The following is a 20,372-nucleotide window of genomic DNA, read 5'->3' on the forward strand; positions in this document are numbered from 1 at the left end:
TGTCATGTTAATTAAAAATCCTTTTTCTTTCAGAATATTTTGGCTTCCAAGAAGTTGCAGAAGTAGTAGAGTTCCTACATTCCTTTCACTCAGCTACCCTCAACAACAATATCTTACACAGCTATAGTATATTGGCAAAAGTCAGAAAGCTGATGCTGGCAGATGTTATTATATATTAAGTCTTATTCTTTTTTTTTTTTTGTCGGTCGTGGGGCTTGAACTCTGGGCCTGGGCGCTGTCCCTCAGCTCTTCAGCTCAAGGCGAGCGCTCTACCACTTGAGCTACAGCGCCACTTCCGGTTTTCTGATGGTTTATTGGAGATAGGAGTCTCACGGTCTTTCCTGCCCGGGCTGGCTTTGAACCACGATCCTCAGATCTCAGCCTCCTGAGTAGCTAGGATTACAGGCGTGAGCCACCAGCGCCTGGCATTAAGTCTTATTCTTATCAGCAGAAATAACTAGTAACATTGGATAACATCCCTAGTTGACTATTTTTTTTTTTTCTTCCAGTTGTGGGCTTAAACTCTGGACCTGGGCACTGTTCCTCAGATCTTCAGCTCAAGGCTAGCACTCTACCGCTTGAGCCACAGTGCCACTTCCGGATTTTTCTGCTTATGTGGTGCTAAGGAATCGAACCCAGGACCTCATGCATGCAAGGCAAGCACTGTACCACTGAGCCACCTTCCCAGCCCCCTAGTTGACTATTTAAAAACATATTAAATGTTTCTGCATCTTGATCATTCCATTCAAGCCTGCTTCCATGGTAAATAGTCTCAAACCACATCCATGATGCTTTGCTGTCCTCTTATTGACACTTCCTTGACTGTACCATTGGCCAGATCTCATTGTGAGGATGGATGACTCTCATGATACCATTTCCCAGCTTTCCATCCTTTTGCCTGAACTGTCTAGCTCCAGAATCAACTCTGAGCTCCAAACCTAAAATTGAACCCAATCTTCCTCCTCAAACCTGGTCTTCTACCTTTTGTAATGGTTGCATTTTTCCAACAGAAGAATTTGTACCACTCCCTTGTCATATAAGCCCTATGCCAGCACATTGGGCACAGGTGCTGGGTGTCAGAAAGAAGCAGCCTAATTGGGCTGGAGTTGGAGATGACCTAGAAACAAAGGAGCTGATTCAGATTTGTTTAAGGAACAACAACAACAACCCAAAAAAAAAATAGAAACCAATTTGCTGGAATATGTGGCAAAAAAAAAAATGCCCAAAATTTCAGGCAGTAACTTTTCAGCTAATATATAGTCTATTTCTTCATCAGGAAAACTTTTCAAAAGATTATTTCTGAATGCTGAGTGGGAAAAAAAATCTGCTCATAGCAGATTCAAAGCTAGCCCTGAAACTTTTCTCAAATTAACCAGCAAAGAGCCAGAAGCAGTGGTATGGCTCAAGTGGCAGAGTGCCAGCCTTGAGTGAAGAAGCCAAAAGACAACATGAGGGCCTCAGTTCAAGCCCCAGTACTGCTACATGTGCGGACACACACACACACACACACACACACACACACACACCACACACACACACCATACACACACACTTAGTGCAGCAAAGAAGCATGTACTCTGTCTGGTGGAATTACCGTTAGTAGAAGTGACCGAAGCCAGCAGCTACCATTTGAAATTTGGGAGAGTAAGTCAAGAAAGTAGGTTTATCTTGTGGTTGGCGAATACCATTTGGTGAAATAATGTCTTGGGAATTTAATAGCTAAATATCAGCTACTAATTTATTTTTTATTTTTTAAGGCCCAGGGAGGGGCTGGGAAGGGGGCTTAGTGGTATAGTGCTTGCCTACCATGTGTGAAACCCTGGGTTCAATTCCTCAGTATCATGTAAACAGAAAAAGCTGGAAAGTGGAGCTGTGGCTCAAGTGGTAGAGTGTTAGCCTTGAGCAAAAACAAGCTCAGGGACAATGCTCAGGCTCTGAGTTCAAGCCCCAGGACTGGCAAAAAAAAGACACCTGGAGAGCTGAAGGTGTGAAGAAGTTTCCTTGTATACTTAGGGAGTCTTCCTTCAGTGGGCCCAGGGAGTGTTCCCTCTCTCTCCACCCCTGCACCTACACAGCAGGCACTTTCTCCAGACAGCAGCAATTCCGGCTCCCTGACTGTGCCCCACCCCTTCTCTTTCAGCCAGTCTCAGTGAACGGGCTCAGTAAGATTCATGTTACATTTGTCAAATGCTTCTCTACAATTGAAGAAAACATTCCATCTACTATGTTCCTCTTGAAATAACCTCAGAGTGGAGAAGTCCACAGAGGCATGTTCAAAGGTGACAAAGGAGTCTTTATTAGCTGGAAACAACTGCCCTGTCCTGGACTTGGTGTCTCAGAACTAAGAGCAGCCCATAGATACACTTAATACTGTTAGGAAACAGGCCAGAGAGGAAAGAAAGAACAAAAACAATGCCAACAAACTGATTCAGCTCCAATGGAGAGCCGAATAGGGACACCATGGTGACTGGAGAAGAGCCAAGAGACAGGAGACAGGACTTGAACAGGGAGACATTTGGCATGGTGTAATGGGACCTGTGCTGGTCTGGGCCTAAATAGGGTCAGGGCAGGGTCACAGGAAATTCCCAGTCCCAGGCACTGGACTGACAGTTTTAGTAGCCTACCAGCAAGATGCCAGCTCCTGCCTCCAGGAATTCAGGCACACCCATCACCTGGGGGTGGGACTTCCTTCCACTAGGAATTCAGGTGTGCCCATCACCTGGGAAGCAGGACTTTCCCTTCTCTCACCATGAAGACAAGATGCCAGACCTTACCATTAACCATGTGGCCAATATGGTGCATCCAGACCTACCTCCCTACTTCACTCTGAAACACTGATTTTATTCTATCAGAAACAAAAGGAAAAAAGCCATCACATACTGCTTGGCATGATTTATATTTCACCACCTTCCCACGGAGCCCACAGTACTGGTTTCCATTCTCTGGGATATTGGCAGAGACAGCACTCTCTCTCTCTCTCTCTCTCTCTCTCTCTCTCTCTCTCTCTCTCTCTCTCTCTCTCTCTCTCTCATCTGATTGTCCTTGTTTTTTCCATCACTAGGTCTCCCAAGGCTTCTTTTTCTATTAGTTTAGCATGTAGTTCCTGATTTGATGAAGTGAAATGTGATCCCTTGGCAAATACACAAAATGGCAGGGGAGTGCTGAGCTCTCACTGAAAAGCGGCAATGACAAAGACTCTGACCACATTTGTCTACCTGGGGATGGAAAAGAATCAAGATTCTTCCTTCTCTTCACTGTCTTGTGTACGAACCTCAACATACTTATAATCTGTAGTGATTCCATTTGAAATTTAGAAACCAGAGCTATGAGCAGTTCTGGTCCTTTTGTTGGTGATGATTACAGCAAAAAATAAATAAACAAATAAATAAATAAAACACTTTTGAAGCGATGGAAAGTGCAGACTCAGGGGAAGCCATGATGGCCGCTCTGAACCCAAACTGCAAGCACATTGTTGGATGAAAGATTTGGGGTCCTTTTCAAATACACGCAACAGCTGTTATTTGGACTTTGAGATTTTTGAATTTCTAGGGCAGTGTTGTCCAATAGAGTTATAGTACATGCCACATATATAACTTAAAAGTTTTTAGTAAAAAAACACAGATCTTATTATTGTTGTTGTTGTTTTTGGTAGTAGTGGGGCTTGCCTGGATCTTGTTCTAGAGTTTTTATTACTCAAGACTAGCACCCTACCACTTTGAGCCACAGCTCCACTTCCAGTTTGGGGGCAGTTAATTGGAGATAAGAGGCTCATGGACTTTCCTGCCTAGGCTGTCTTCAAAATACAATCCTCAGATCTCAGCTACCTGAATAGCTAGGATTACAATGTGAGCCACCACCACTTTCCAGCTATTTTTCATTAAATATTTTAATTAATACAATATGTTCCAAATATTTTCATCTCAATGTACAATCATTATAAAATATCTTTGGCATTTTATTTTCTTCACACTGTATGTTTTTTGAAATTGGATGTGTATTACACCTAGAATGCACACACCTACTTTAGTCTATTTCAAATACACAACAGCCACATGTAGCTCATAACTGCCATGTTGGGTAAGGGCAAAGTCATTTGGGAGACTTCTGAAAAGGACAGAAAGGAGATAATAGGTCAGATGATTGAGATTTGCTCATTGTAGATAACCAACAAGTGATGTTGACCTATTCCCTAACAGGGAGAAGGCTTGTCATTGTAGAAAACAAAGCTGGTGAACTTGAACAACAATCTATAAGACAGAAAATGGTGCCCGGGTGAATATGACAGTGTGTGGCCTTTCCTTGGCATCCCCTGGACTCCCCTTGGCATCTAAAATAGATTTCATTGAATGGAGGGATTAGCTGTTCACACATCCCATTAAGGCTCAGTGAAAGCAGAGCCTGTTCAGAGTTACACATTCTCCAGGAATTATTCTGTAGTCCCACACTTCCTGTCACTGATACCTGGCCATCCTGACATTTGTGCTCATCTAAAAATAGAGAGCAGGGAGGAAGAAGCCAGAGAAGTCAGAGGAAGTGATGTCTTGGATGACTATGTTTCAAATCTCTTGACAGTGGATATTCTCAATGAGAAGGAATGATAAGGCTGAGTATCTTAAGTCTTCAGGGATGGGAAGCTGGCACATGGCTGGGGATGTGGTGGCAGTTAGGCCATAGTCACTCTCTGGATAGCCCAGGACCGTCTGTCTTATTTAACCCTCTATCCATTGAATAGGTTCTGTTGGCACCAAAGGGCTTAAGTGAACTCATCAGGACAAATTCTGATCCACAGCATGCAGGGGCATCATAGAGGTGTCACTGCCATGGTCTGTATAAATTCCAAGTGGTGGCTACTTAGTGTCAATGGAGGCATTCCACACTCTTCAGGAAGTGACAAAGACTTTGCAGAGATCTCTTTGCTAAAGTAATCTGAGTTTATTTAATCATTGTAAGGAGGTAGAACTGGGTGGGTTTACACATCTCCTTCCTTTCTTACAAAGGTGAGGAAGTCAAACAGGGAGCAAGACCTTCTGCAAATGTCAGCCCCAGACTCTGGCAGGGTTGCCATTTTGGTTACTTGTTTTCTCAAGGTTTTCTTTCCACCTTTTAAAGAGCAAGCACACAACACCTGCAAACATTTTATTGAGAGAAAGCTAAGGGCACACCAATGAGATAAAAACAGTCCTAGTTTCTCACTCATCTGCAATATCATATTAAACATGCACAAGCTAAGGGTAGATGGAAAAAAAAAAGCAGGAGGATATTGTGAAGTTCTTTATAGCTTGAAAGGTGACTAGATTGTAATATTTTAAATCAGCCTGAGATAGACAAAGAACACACATGATTCCCGACCACCGAGGGCAATGGGGAATCTGTTTATAAGTATTTCCTTGGGGAGCTATTAACTGACCATTCTCTTTCCCTCCTTGTCTTCCACTGCAAGAATGAATTGGAACCTTGATTTTCAGCTCTTAGATTTGATACTAAGCTAATTGAGGGGTATTGTCCATCAAATACTGAAACGGTAAAAGTCTCATGAAGGGCATGCCATAGAGACAGACAGATGTTGGGAATTTTTTTTTATCACTTTGGTGAGGCAGAGCTGAGTGTATTAAGTAAGACAGGGAAGGTTGGTGCTAAAGATTCTGAAGGAAACCCTGGTTGTGACCTGCCACTGGCGCACTAGCACGCAGGCTAGCCAGGTCTGCTACTGAGCAGTGCCTACCCCTGGCTGGTTGCTTACAGGTCTACGTCTCCATAGCTCCCTTCACTTTCATTTATTTCCGTTCTGATTTCTGTGTCCAAAGAGCCACTTTCATTGACCATTCTTCTTTCTTTCTTTTCTTTTCTTTTTTTTTTCTTTTTTTTTTTTTTTTTTGTTGGTTGTGGGGCTAGAACTCTGGGCCTGGGTGCTGTCTCTGCGCTCTTCAGCTCAAGGCGAGTGCTCTACTGCTTGAGCTTCAGCACCACTTCTGGTTTTCTAGTGGCTTATTGGAGATAAGAGGCTCACGAACTTTTCTACCAGGGCTGGCTTTGAACAGCAATCCTCAGATCTTAGCCTCCAGAGTAGCTATGATTACAGGCATGAGCCACCAGGGCCTGGCTGACCATTCTTCTTTACTCTAATGAACTGTATCAATGGAAGCATTCCAAGTTCTTCAAAGAAAAGGCAAAAACTGATGATGGATGCCCATGTCCAAGAGTTCCCTGAGCACCAGGGCCCCAGTCATGTCTGATTGGTAGTCTTCCGGAGGACATGCTTATCACTGTTTGCATCAGAATGATCTTAACAATCATTCAAAATTCAATTTCTACCAAGTGCGAAAGGCTCATGCTCATAATCTTAGCTACTCAGGAGGTTGAGATCTGAGGATCACAGTTTGAAGCCAGCCCAGGCAGGAAAAGTCCATGAGATTCTTATCTCCAATTAACCACCCAAAAGCCAGAAGTGGAGCTGTGGTAGAGTGTGGTAGAGTGCTAGCCTTGAGAGTTAAAGCCAAGAGACAATGTACAGGCTTTGAGTTTAAATTCTAGTGCTGGTGCACATGCATGCGCACGTGTGCACGCACGCGCACGCGCGCACACACACACACACACACACACACACACACACACACACACACACACACACTCTGCAAATTTCCAGATCCTGCCTAGATCTCCTGAGTCAGAATGTGAATCAGTATGTGGTGAGGGGGTGGAATTTCCATTTCTGATAAGGAGTGTTGGTGAGCCATCATACACTATATTTTGAGCCCTCCCCACCGTGTTGCTTTCAGTAGTGTGAAGATGGAGGGGGTGGTGCAGAGGCTACAGTCAGTTCATCAACTCAACACCAAGGGCTCCAATCCTTATCTGGACTCCTTCAGTAGATCTTTAAGCTTCCGTTCCCTCTTCCAAAACACAAATGCAGACTGATTATATCTACCAATGGGGAAACTGGGCCTGGTGTGTTATAGGTCTTCAGTAAATGCTAGTGAGTTACATACTCTGGTTACTACAGGAAAAAGGACATGAAGTCTGGCAAAATCAACAATGAAGCCCATGCTTCAGGAGTCCCCTGAGCACCAAGGCATCAGTGACTTCTGATTGGCAGGAGTTCAAAGATACAGCACTCCTGCTGGGCAAACAAAGCTGGGAAGAGTCCAAAGAGAGGATGGCCTTACAGCAAGAAGAGGGGTGAGTCTGCAGAAGTCAATGGAAGCAGCCCCAAGGGAGAGCTTGGGAAAGATGTACCCTCCCTCCATGGAGGCTGAAGGTGTGGGAGGATAAAGCAGCTCAGAGCAGAGGAGCCACAGAACTTGTTCAAAATCTGTCACCTTCACACTCTCAGAACCTGACTGGGGCCTAGGAATGTCTCTGTCTTCTGTTGCAGCCATAGAAAAGGAACACAAGTAAGGCAAGTGCCTTAATCTGAGTCACTGTTCACTCCCTCAGAAAATAGAGATTATAAATGCCTTCAATGTAGTCAAAAGTAGTTTTTAAAAACACCAAAAACCTAGAAATACAGTAATTTTCAAACTTCCTGTAAATATAAAGTATGATTCTTGTGTAAATATAGGGAATGATTCATTTTCCCCTCTTTCCTTCCTCCTTCCCTTCCTCCATCCCTCCCTCCCTCCTTCCTTCCTTCCTTCCTTCCTTCCTTCCTTCCTTCCTTCCTTCCTTCCTTCCTTCCTTTCTTCCTTCCCTCTTTCCCTTCCTTCCTTCTTCTCTCCCTTCCTTCCTCTCTCCCTTCCTCCTTCTCTTCCTTTCTTCTTTAACCACTACCATTCTCCAAAGAGGCACAGATGAGGATGGTCTACAGGTGCAAGTGTCCCAACATTTGGGGAAGCAGGGATCCATGAGCACAGTCTTTTTTTTTTTTGTCAGTCATGGGGCTTGAACTCTGGGCCTGAGCGCTGTCTCTCAGCTCTTCAGCTCAAAGCGAGCACTCTACCACAAGCGAGCGCTCTACCACTTGAGCCACAGCACCACTCCTAGTTTTCTGGTGGTTAATTGGAGATAGGAGTCTCACGGACTTTCCTGCTCGGGCTGGCTTTGAACCACGATCCTTAGATCTCAGCCTCCTGAGTAGCTAGGATTGCAGGCGTGAGCTACCAGTATCCCACTAGTCTTGTGCTAGGAAGTAGAGAGCAAGGACCCTGCGTCCAAGGTAGGAGAGAAGCTTTTCCTGTCCTCATTCTACATGTATGAATCATTAATCTCTTCTGTAAAATGGGGATGATGGGGACAATGTTGTCTGTAGGATTGCCGTGAGGACTAGATTATACAAAACCTGCCAGAGTGGAGAACACACAGTAAATGCTCAATACACCTTTGTGACTCTTTGTAGCACTACTTTTCCAAACCCAGATTGATTTATGGCCATGATTGATTTTTTTTTTCACTTATCCAGTTTCCATCAGTCTGTAAAGTAGAATCTGTTCAGTCCTTTTGGGACCAGAGGCTGAGTTTACTGAGATAAACTAACTGAGTGAGGATGTCATAGGAACACAGCTCTGTCCTTGTGCTGTGTGTATGTGTGTGTGTGTGCACACACACGCACGCGCGCATGCACGTGTGTGTACTGGTGTGTTGGGAGTGGTGAGTCAGGCACATTGAACCATTCCTTCAATATAATATAGCTCCTCAGAGGTGAATGAAGCGCTCTGATTATGTGGTGAAGGACTAAGAGGAGGAGAGATAACAGGAAGAAAGAAATTAGGAATGCTAAGCCTGCAAAGTCAGGTGGGACCACATAGTGCCCTTTGAGAACCAGAATTCTGGGTAGAGAAAGGAGCTCAGGGGTAGAGCTCTTATGTGCCTAGGCCCTGGGTTGGCGTCTTCAATCACAAGCATGGCAAAACAAACTAATCAGTTTCTCCTGAACCTTACACCTTGATTACTTCTTAGTTTTGTTTTTCTTTTAGTGCTTTACATAACACAAGGGTAAATATCATTCGACACATTTCCAGTCTTGTTTTGTGTTAGTTAAAATTGTAGCAGGAAGAATTTCCTCCATGATCCAGGGGTCAAGAGGGTGTACAATTAGGGTGATCACACTCATGCCAGATTCAAGGATGCTCAGAGCCAAGTCAGGGCTGGGGGCAGGTAGGATGAAAACGGGCATCAGAGCACACAAGGGGCACCACTGACCAACTCACCACGCCAATGGAGAAATAGTTGTTCATGATGCTATACGGGACCTGGTCCCCATTCTCCACTTCCTCTCTGGGGATCACTTCCAGATACCAGCGGTCTAGCATCACCAAGGGGCTCTGTTCGATGTCCTTCAGGATTTTTGTCAGACTTCCTCCTTCATAACCTACGGAGGATGGCATTGCGTTTGTCAGGAGAACAACAAGGCTAAGTGTCAGGACAGGCTGAGGCACCTGTGGCTAGAGAATCTAAAAGTATGTCTCTGGACTGGAGACAAGGGTTCCCTGACCTATGGAGAAGGGGGTGATAATAGTGATTAGGAAGAGCTGAGGATGGGAAACTTAACAGCAGGTGAGTGGGTATTGTCTAAAGATGGGAAGGCCTGTGGAGCTAACACAGGCCTTACAGAATTGATGGGTTGAATGTATGCTTAACTGTGTGTGGGAAATGAAAAGAGTATTGTGGGCCAAATGTGAAAATGGTTCCTAGAGCTGGCTCCTGCTTCTTGTTCCTGCTCTCCACGCAAGAACTAATTCTCTTAACAATGATACCACTCAGCCTGGTCTTGAATCACTCAATGAACTGATCAGCCATCTGGAGTTCCAGCCCCTCTTTTGCTTGCCAGATGGATCTGTCTGCTCTGTGCTGAGCTGAACCTCACTCTCCGACGCATGCCCAGTGCCCCCCGGCTGCCGCCATTCCCAAAGCTCTCTTTAGCTCCTTGTTCTGTAAGATAATTACTGCTTTAGGGAAAGTTCAGAAGGAGACCTCAAGGCACTAGGGACCTGGAATCTTCTAGATGCCCCTAGTAGCTGGCAGTGTGACATTTCAGTCTGTCTTCCGAATCCTAATTCACATCGTAAATTTAAGGGAGGTGGAATTTCATGCTAAAACCATCTAAGTGAACTTCTATTGGATGAACACTGGGGAGAGGACAAATGAGTCTTTTCCCTAAAGTTGACTATATCCTATAGGGGGGAGACAGACTCTAAGCTAACGGTTTCCGGAGGATGGTAAATATGGGGAGGGATGAGCACAGGGCTTCTGGATCCCAGAAGAAGGGTCATAGATTACATATGAATGCCATTGAGAATTACTCTGGAATATTCTACATAAAGAAGGTAAGTACTAGCCCGGCACCAGTGGCTCATGCCTGGAATTCTGGATACTCAAGAGGCTGAGATCTGAGCATCACAGCTAGCCCAAGCAGAAAAGTCTGTGAGACTCTTACTGCTAATTAGCCACCTAAAAGCTAGAAGTAGAGCAGTGGCTCAAGTGGTAGAGTGCCAGCTTTGAGCAAAACAGCTAAGGACAATACCCAGACACTAAGTTCAAGCCCCAGTACCGGTGCGTGTAAGCGTGTATGTGTGCACGCATGCGTGTGTGTGTGTTCTTACACCCACCTGTAAGTGAACTTTGTAGATTATCTCTGTAAATTATTACACCAGTCCCCAGGGAAGGTCAGTAGCATGCAGACTCACCTCCTCCCCAGCGAAGACATCGGGCAAGGTCATTTCCTGTTCCAAGAGGCAGGACAGCCACTGGTGGATGCTTTGCAAAGTTGGCCTTATCTGCAACCCACAGAACCATATGGCATGGGATTACAGCATTTTTGAGTTATTTTGTAATCCCTGATCTGTTGCTCAAACATCTCCAGCTCATTCTTTGTTTGAATACCCCCATGGTGGAGAGTATCTATTCCATCTGTAGTGGATTAACCACTATGAGCCATGCCAGCTCTGTCAGTTTCTACTCCACAGTGAACGAAATCTGTCTCCTTGGAACTTGCACCTGTTTATCCAAATATCCTTCTAATTCTGCTCTTCAAAGTGGCAGCACACATCTCATACACATACGTTTGTGTGGTTTTTAACCCTTAGTGATTACTGGCATATGGCTCATTTATCTCTTAAATCACTGCATATTATGATCCTTCTGCTTGTAGATGAAGAAATAGAGAGCTGGGAACTGGTGGCTCACACCTGTAATCCTAGCTGCTCAGAAAGATGAGCTCTGAGGATTGCAGTTTGAAGCCAACCCTGGGCAGGGAAATCTGTGAGACCCTTTATCTCCAATTAAGCACCAAAAAAGTTGGAAATGGAGCTGTGGATCAAGTGGTGAAGCATTAGTCTTGAGTAAAAAGGCTAAGGGACAATAACTCAAACCCTGAGTACAAGCTCCAGGACCAGTGCAAACAAGCAAGCAAGCATGCATGCACGCACAGAAATGGGGATTCACTAAGAGAAAGTAATTCCAGAACTAGTATTCAACCCAGATCTCTGTGGCTTCAAGTCTATTTCCCTCCTCTTCTCAGGAGCTTTGGTGATGTATAGATTAGTTAAAAAAAAAACAACAAAGAACAAAAAGAAAAAAAGAAAAAAACCAACAAAGAACACTAAGGAATAGTGGGGGCATTTGGAAACCTGAAAATGCTCAAGTAAACCCATTCAGATTTAAAAGGTTAAAACCAGGTGTTCGTGGATCCGGTCTAAAACTAGCTACTCAGGAGGCTGAGATCTCAGAATCATGGTCTGAAGTTAGCCCAGGCACATAAATCTGAGAGACTCAGATTTCTAATTAGCAAAAAGCAGGAAATGGAGCTGTGGCTCAAGAGGTAGAGCATTAGCTTTCAGCCAAAAAAGCTAAGCCAGAGTGCAAGACCCTGAGCTTAAGCTCCAGTTCTTTCTTTGGGTACAACAAACAAACAAAAAAGATTTCTGTCTTAAAATGTCAAAAGATAACATTGTGAAAAACCCGAGCAAACCCTCCAGGTGTTATTGGCACCCACAGACCTAGTTTCTATTTCTACTACTTTTCAGAATGGCAAGTACACAGATCCTACTCTTTCCTCCACTGAGAGTTGAAGGGGTTATTGGACACAGCCATGAGAGTAAGCCCAGCAGAGCCTATTTTCATCTGGCTACAAACCTGCAGCAGCATAGTGGCTGGGAAGGGAAGGTTGAAGCGGGCAGCACAGGTACTCATTGGGTTCTGAGTCCATGGGGCCTCTGGATGTCAGCAAAGTGACAGGGCTACAAGGAGTTGCAGGAATCAGAAGTTCAGACTCAAGCTAAAGTTACCCAGGGCAAAATAGGCACTTAGAGGTCCTTCAGGTTGTCTGACCTGTGCTTGAAATGGCTGAGCTCAGGAAAGCTGAGGGCTGAGATAAACACTGCAAGGGTTGAGGTGGAAGATGAAGCAAGGCTCTATTCTCTCACTGTTCCCAGCTCATGTGATTCGATGTTCTACCTCCCTGTCTTTGCACATGCTATTCTTTTTGCTGGAAGGCTCTTGTTTTCTTATGCCTGTCCCTTCTATGGTCCCCACAGTAGCAGGCCAACCATCCGCAGGATGGTTGAGCCCAGAAACCAGTACGTTATGCTCAGCGTTGCCTCTTCCTCATGCTCATCCATTTACACATCACTTCCTCATGCTGTTTCCTAAATAGATTTCAAACAGTCTCCTCTCCTCTCTCCACCCCCACAGCAGCACCTGAGTGCAGGCATGATTCCTTCTCCTCTGATCTTTCTCTCCAGTTCCGCTCTCCTGTGTGCTCTGCACATTTCCACACACAGGGTCACAGCCCCGTCATGGACGCACATTCCTCAACCTTGGTGGCAGCTTCCTATTACCATTTAGGACACACACACAGGCCCAGGATCCAGACTCGCCTTCCCCAGGCCTGATCCTCCACTCCATAAGCCAGCCATCCACAAGGGTTTTCAGCTCCCTAAATCACAGAGATCTTCGCTGCTTAGCTTTGAAGCTGCTTCTAGGAGGTGTCCCCAGGTTGCTCCAGTCTGGGCCTGCTGCTTTGCCAGGGTTTTCTTAGCACCTGGAGTCTCATCATACTCTCCTATAATGATCAACTTGTTTGTTCCACGAACGGGCTGTTAACCCCCAGGGGACTGTGCCTCACTCACCACGCCAGCTCCACATGGGTTAACAAATCCAGAGGCTGGGTCATGCACAGCCTTTGAGGATGGACAACAACAACAACAAAGTCCTGGCTCAGGCTCTGAGGGTGTCTACAATGCAGGGGGGGGGACCAACTGTGTGAGATCTCATGGAAAGAAGGTGTACCTCCATATTCCTATCAGAAAGGAAAGGAGCACTGTCCTATAACGAGGGATTCAAGGCTAGCAGGGGTGTAGGGGTTTCCCCCAGAGGAAGCTCCCCCTTCAGCTGAGGTCTGAAGTGGAAGCTAACAGAGCAAAGGCAGGAAGTGGGGGTGGGGGTGGGTGGGGATGCAGGCAGGTGGATCCGCGTGGGTAGGGCCCTTAGGTGGGGAGGCATGCGGTGTGCTCCCGGGGCTGAGAGCAGGGCAGAGTGGCTGGACTGCTGAGGGACACAGATGAAATGATGGGAGGGCAGAGGCGCCTGTTGGGCACCCAGGGCCCTGCGGATCATCTGGAGGGCCTTTGTCTCTAGTATAAGAGGAATGGAGGCCAGGTAACCCTAGCTAACTCAGAAGGCTGAGATCTGAGGCTCATGCTCTGAAGCCAGTCTAGGTAGAAAAGTCTGTGAAACGGTTATCTCCAATCAACCAGAAGTAGCCGTGTGGGTCAAGCGAGAGAACATCAGCTTTGACTGAAGAAGCTGAGGAAGAGCACGAGGTCCTGGGTGTAAGTTACAGCACACACACACACACACACACACAGAGTAATGGGATATGTCTTACGAATGTTTATCACAAACCCACCAACGTTCAGGAAAGAGCACTGTGGTTGTTGGTGGGGGGTAGAGTTGGGCGAGGTCAGAGAGAGAGGACCACTGGGATGATGGGGATCCTGAAGGGCTTGAGTATATGTTGAGTGACTGAAGGAATGCTCTGTGTAGTGAATCCTTTCCCTCGTGGATAAAAGCCCTAAGCTTTCTTCCACGTTACACAATCTTCTCTCTGTTTTGAGCAGCTTCTGTCACCTGTGTCTGTGCAGATGAGTTCTGGCAACCCCCCCCCCCCCCCCCCGCCCAGCTTGCTTTCTCTCTCATGATGGAGAGCAGACCTCTGCCGATCAGCCTTTCTCTCCCCTACTCCCAGAAGACTCCGCCCTCCTCCCACCAACAACTCCAGTCTAGGTGACAGCAGAGCGGGGGTGGCTGTTCAGCAGGCCCGTGTCCATGGAAACCAAAGCTGGAGGGAGGGGTGGGGAAGCAGCCCGTGGTAGGTGCACCTGCTCCCCTCCAGGGGGTCCCCTTACAGTCACCCATGCCTGGCCTCCTCTGCCTGGCTGTGGGTCTAAGCCTGGCTTATCTCTGACCCCTCTCATTCTCTCATCTTCCATAGCCAATCTGTCAACAAACCCTGTAGGTTCCACCTCTAGCCACCTTTCAGCACTTTCCAGGTCTACTGTGGCCAGGTTCTGGCCACCTATTGCCAGGATCACTATAGTAGCCTCTGAAATGGTCACGTGCTCTGCCCCGGTCCCTTAATTTTTCACATTCCTCTTTGCTCAAAATCACCCACCCTCGTAGGACTCTCCTGCTCGAAAAGCCATGCTGTATGTCATGTCCCACTTGTCCATCTGACCCTGACCTTTCATTTCGGCCATGTCCTCTGCTTAGGCTACTCTGGACTGCCTTCAACAGCTCAGCCTGTTTATACCTCAGGGCCTTTGCACATGTTGCTCCCTCTGCCTAGACTCTTCCTGCTTCAGGCATCTAGAGAACTCAAGCCAACTTTTAAGTCTCCATGTAATTTCTTTCTGTGAGGTTTTCCCTAGCTACTCAGTTTGAGATTGTAACCCTACCTCTGCCTCTGTTTTGCTGCCTTCCCTATTATTATTGTTATTTTTATTAACTACTCTGACAGTCTACATGGTTTTTGGTTGCCTGGTTCTTGACTCTAGGTTCCATGAGGCTGGGATTTTTTGGGTGTGCCATTTTGTTCACTGCAGCATCTCTAGTGTGCAGCGGAGGGCTTGGCATGTAGAGGTGCACCGGAAGTGTTTGCAGGATGAACGACAGAAACTGGTAGCAGCCTACGGCTTAGACTCTGCCCTTTCTAACCGTGATGCCTGCTCTACCAGTTCTGTGATGCCCGTAAATTCCACAGTTGTTTATCTGGGTTGTGCAGGGATAGGTCTGGAATATGCCCTCATCCTGGAAGTTCACAGATGGTCTCTCTCACTGTCAGGGAGTGATGTGTCAAGGCCCCATAGATCCAGGAAGGTCTAGGCAAGAATTCAGGTATCCAGACTCCCAGCTTGGACAAATCTCCTCACTGCTGTTTTGGTATTTTTTCGTTTTTTGTTTTTTTGGGTCCGGTTGTAGGGCCTGAACCCTGGGCCTGGGCACTGTCCCTCAGCTCTTCAGCTCAAGGCTAGCGCTCTACCGCTTGAGCCACAGTGCCACTTCGGGCTTTTTTTACTTTTTGCTTATGTGGTGCTGAGGAATCGAACCCAGGGCCTTATGCATGCAAGGCAAGCATTCTACCCCTGAGCCATCTTCCCAGCCCCTCCCCACTGCTGTTTTGATCTACATGTACAGACACAGCCCAGAATGAACTTTCTTTGCCTGAACTCATCTGTTGTTTGCAGATGTGGTCTCTAGGCTCAGGTTCTGGTGAACTTCCCTGGGCTACGCATCTAGACTTTCCTGTCCGGTGTTCACCATCAGCCTCTGCCTGGAGTCCTGCTCTCAAATCTAGTCTGTCCATGACAGGTATGCTTGTGAGGCCAGGCCTGACACTAACTGATGATGTCCATATTCATAGGAATCTTTCTTTACTTTTCTATCCAAAGCAGATAGGTAGTCAAACATCAGTCCAAAAGTGGATACAAAGATGATACAGATATGTTCCATTTCTTTTACTGCCTTCTGCTGATTTTAAATATATTTAATAGAAATAACCAGTAAAAGCCCTCCCAACCCATTCTTACCAATGCAATCCAAAATCCAGCCAACTGTCCCATCTCCCCCGCAGGCTAGAACACGGAAGTCTGGGGTATCATGGAAGAAGTTCAGTCTAGGAAGAAGAAGAAAGGCCACAGTGGCCTTGTTACAGGTTGTGGATGACATTTGATACTTGTTGAGTCCCAGTCTCCCTGTGCTCTGGAGTAAGTTACGACTTAGATTGTTTGGGGGTAGGAAAGAGTCACTTGACATTCTGAGACCAGACGTCACTACGTCACTACGCACTGACCTTGACTATGGAGCAGAATCCAAGGAGCCATTCTCCTATGAGGAGAATCTGACCCCACACCAACACAAACAGAAAACAGTTATCTAGAAGTTCTCTACTATTCAGACGGATGAATGCATAATTGTGCATTTTGACACGAAATAAACAAACCATCCTTTTAAGATGTCTATTTTATCCCTCTGACCTCCCTTTAAGTGCGAAGCACTGAATTAATAGAACTTCATTTGGCTCTTTGGTGGGCCCTGACCTAAGTGGACCACAGCTGCTTTTGCTGGAAAAGTGTTGACCCTTTAGAGCAAGGCTCTTGACCTGGGGACCATTAACTCCCAACCATCTGTGCTTAAAATTCAGAAGGTCATGGACTTGAAGTAAAAAAACAAAAACAAAACAAAAAACATTTGGTGGTCTCTAAGTGCTAATTGAAAATTTGCATTTCTTTCAATTATAATGTAGACAACAAACCAGGGAAGTATTTTTTTTTTTTTTTTTTGTGGTCCGGTTGTGGGGCCTGAACTCTGGGCCTGGGCGCTGTCCCTCAGCTCTTCAGCTCAAGGCTAGCGCTCTACCACTTGAACCACAGCACCACTTCCGGCTTTTTTTTTCTTTTTGCTTATGTGGTGCTGAGGAATCGAACCCAGGGCCTCAAGCATGCAAGGCAAGCGCTCTACCACTGAGCCACCTTCCCAGCCCCAAACCAGGGAAGTATTAACAATGTCTGGAAGTTTATGGCAGCGAAAAGTCACAAGTACTAATGTAGTAATTACTAATCGTGATCTATTAAATGTATATTTAACATGTAATTTTATTTATTTATTTATAAATAAATATTTTTTTTTGTCAGTTGTGTAGCTTGAACTCTGGGCCTGGGCGCTGTCTCTCAGCTCTTCAGCTCACGGTGAGCGCTCTACCACTTGAACCACAGCACTACTTCAGGTTTTCTGAGTGGTTCATTGGGGATAAGAGTCTCATGGACTTTGCTGCCTGGCTGGCTTTGAACCATCATCCTCAGATCTCCGCCTCTTGAGTAGCTCAGATTACAGGTGTGAGCCACGGATGCCCAGTTAGCGAATAATTCTAATGTCTTGCTAGTATATATGTCAATGCATTAGCAGCCTATACACCATCCTCACATTGGTCTGCGAAGACGCTTAGGGCTCTAAATAAGGGATACACATGCAAGCAAATTACCATTCCTTCTCTTCCAGTCCCTGGCAGAAGAACTCTGCTTTCCCACAGAAGTGAATTCAGAATGGAGGCTCTCTCCAGAGACACAGCCTTTGAGTTACAGATGGGCCCCCTGCTGGTGGCTCCTAAGTGCTTTTGAAAGTAGACCTGAGCTTGGTAAAAATAACTTACTTGTTAGAGACTGAATTCAGGTACTAAAATACCCTAGAAAAAAAATTGAGCCAGTAAGGGCACTTGCTTCTCACGTGCAGTAAGTGGTAGGCACAGTGATGGTGACAGCAATTGCCCAAGTCTAGGTGGGTTCTGTTTGGAAGTAAGTTTTGTCAGTGAGTCATGGCAGGTCTACTGAATCTGCACTTGTGTTTTTCTCCTTTTAACTGGGTCTTGCGCTGTCACTGTCACCAATAACTTGTTTGTGTCAGACAGTCATAGTAAGGAAGAGATTCCATTTTTAGAGTCCTTTCTCAAGCCCCTGGGAGGAGTCTCACAAGTTCACCTTAGAAAAGCTGAGTAGGATAGGAAAGCCCAGTCCAGCAAGAGCAAACAGCCTGGCAGAAAGTGGCCAGCAGATGGCGATAGAATACTAGCTCTGACTGGAAGGAAGTTAAATCTTTCTGGTCCTTCCATTGGGATGCTCGCTGGATCCCTAATGACATAGATGGTCTCATCATGTCAGCCACACAAAGGCACCAGCTCATTCCCACCAGACCTTTAGTCAAACCACAGTGGGACTTCCAATCTCACTGCTAGGGAAATATCACAACCCCGTAGCAGGAAGAGAGAGGCTAAGAAATTGAATAATCCCATAATAAGATGCCCAGAACAACAGAACTCCAAGCCCCTACAGATTTCCAAATAGTTTGATAAACACAATAAGAACACTATTTCTCCTCTTTAGTGACAAATCATGAAGGTGCCAGCTAATAGACCCCATAAATAACCAATAATAATTCATCAGCCAGCCCTTCCTGTCAACCAAATGAATGGTATAGGCAGTTTTTCCTTCTTACAAAAGCAACAACTTTTCCAGTAGCAAGGCATAGGAGGCCATTTCTCAAACAGTGGTAAGGGGTGTGTTCTGAGTATTTCTAGGCATAACTGAAAGATGGGAGGAGGGATGAGTTGAGAGGGATTAGAAAGATGATAAGGGAAGATTTCTTCACTAGAGATATAAACAGGGGGAGGAGGAAAGGTATAAAAAGTAAAGATTGTTGTCTCATACCCTGGAGTGGGACCTCCATTGTCCAGGTTGAAAACTTGTTTAGGGTTGAGTAGGTAGTGGAATTTCCGAAGAATTCTATGGGGAAAAAAGGCACAAGAAGGGAGGGAAGAAGGGGGGGAAATAAGGAGAGGGGGGAGAGAGAGAGAAAGAGAGAGAGAGAAAGAAAGAGAGATTACACAAGAGCAAACAATTCTTGACCTCAAACCTTGTGGGACTAAGAATTTACTTAAACTTAAGAGAGGAAATGGCTGACATTCTAGGGCTACCTGGTATCTCTTCATACTCATTTCCTGGCTCCAGGTCATCCTGTGATCTAAGACTTCAGCCCCCACTCCACAAACATCACCTCCAGCAGAGGACAGGGAAGAGAAACCCAGAGAACAGAAATGCGATTCGGAGGCTCTTCTGCCATGGAGACCTCCTCCTGTGTATTCTGTATGGTCGGGCAATGTGATTCTGCCTTTATGAACTGTCTAGAGCTCTAAAGGCACATCTGGGAAGAGGACCTTCATCCAAGGACATGCAAGGGGGTAGGGTTGGCAGGGCTGAGAGGCACTAACCACATCTGGGGGTGAGTTCTTGGCTCCTGGAGGGATTAGGCCACTCAGGAGGGATGCCCTGACCCTTGGATTAGGTAGAGTTTTTTATTTAACTTTGATCCCTTCTCTTCTTTCTCCTCCCCCTCCTCCTCCTCTCCTCCCCATCCTCTTTCTCCTTCTCCTCCTCCTCCTCCACTTCTCTTCTTCGTCCTCCTCCTTTTTGACCTCCTCCTCCAACACCTCCTCTTCCCTCCCTCCTCTTTCTACTTGGATTCTAAATTGCTGCCTGGTCTTCACATTACTCCTAGTCTGAAAAGGCCTGGGAGGCAGAATGTGCTTTGGTTGTCCTCTCTCCCCTTCCCCCCCATTTTTCTCTCTCTCTTTCTTGTTCAGCAGCCCTTCCTTCTCAGGGATGGGGCTAGACTAGGAGATCCTAATCAGATGTGTCCTTCTATGTGTCTCAAACCAAGATAACCCTTGGGAGGGCAGGCTGGAACAGGCATCCCAGAACTCAGTCTGACCTGGGAGCCTTAGCTGTGATTTCTGTGACAGGCCCTGGGCCAAGTGCCTGATGGATTCTAATCCTCAGAGTAACCTCATGAGAGGAGGTATCATTATCTCAGAGAGGCACAGGGCATGAAGTCACTTGGGGGCAGTTCATGGTAGTGCTGGCTGTGAGTCTGGGGTCTCCCAGATGGCACTCTGTTGGGGTCAGAGGAAGAAACCATACCTTTCTCCTTGTCTTCCTCCACTCTTGGGGTTCACCAAGACCAGCAAGGGGTGGGTACCGGGGGTAGGGATGATCTTATACTTCAAAGGTAAAAGAAAAAGCCATTAGATCTGCTTTGTCCAACAAAAGGGTGAGTGAGGGCTGATGTTCAGAGAGCTTCGGAGAGGTGGATGGAAAGCAGGCCCAGGCATGGAGGAGAGGCGGTTGGGGAGGGAGGTCTTTGTCCGCCGGCTGAGTTTTCTGAGGGTCTTTGAGGAGGGTTAATGGCAATGAGGGTTTGGATCAGGGATGGGCGATGACACTGTAGCTTCAAGTCATTCAACAATGGTGTGGCATTGTGCCCACAGCACAAGATCAAATTTTGTGAGGGACACAACTGAACATAACTCAGAAGGTATGCCATCTGGTCATACA

At 46.2% G+C, this 20,372-nt stretch overlaps 1 protein-coding gene across 2 annotated transcripts in view; it reads right to left on the bottom strand.

Annotated features, from left to right (window-relative positions):
• The window catches only part of Dgkg (diacylglycerol kinase gamma), a 210,750-nt gene that overhangs the window by 89,753 nt on the left and 100,625 nt on the right, over nt 1-20,372 (bottom strand). For both annotated transcript variants that reach the window (XM_070029774.1, XM_070029773.1), the window contains 5 exons: nt 19,959-20,038; nt 18,690-18,764; nt 16,020-16,105; nt 10,620-10,709; nt 9,144-9,304 (listed from right to left, as the gene is read on the bottom strand). In XM_070029774.1, coding sequence (XP_069885875.1) covers nt 9,144-9,304; nt 10,620-10,709; nt 16,020-16,105; nt 18,690-18,764; nt 19,959-20,038 — 492 coding nt within the window. The remainder of the gene's footprint in view (nt 1-9,143; nt 9,305-10,619; nt 10,710-16,019; nt 16,106-18,689; nt 18,765-19,958; nt 20,039-20,372) is intronic.

Source organism: Dipodomys merriami, unplaced genomic scaffold (assembly GCF_024711535.1).
Source record: "Dipodomys merriami isolate MVZ:Mamm:240054 unplaced genomic scaffold, mDipMer1.0.p SCAF_2, whole genome shotgun sequence".
Lineage (NCBI taxonomy): Eukaryota > Metazoa > Chordata > Mammalia > Rodentia > Heteromyidae > Dipodomys > Dipodomys merriami.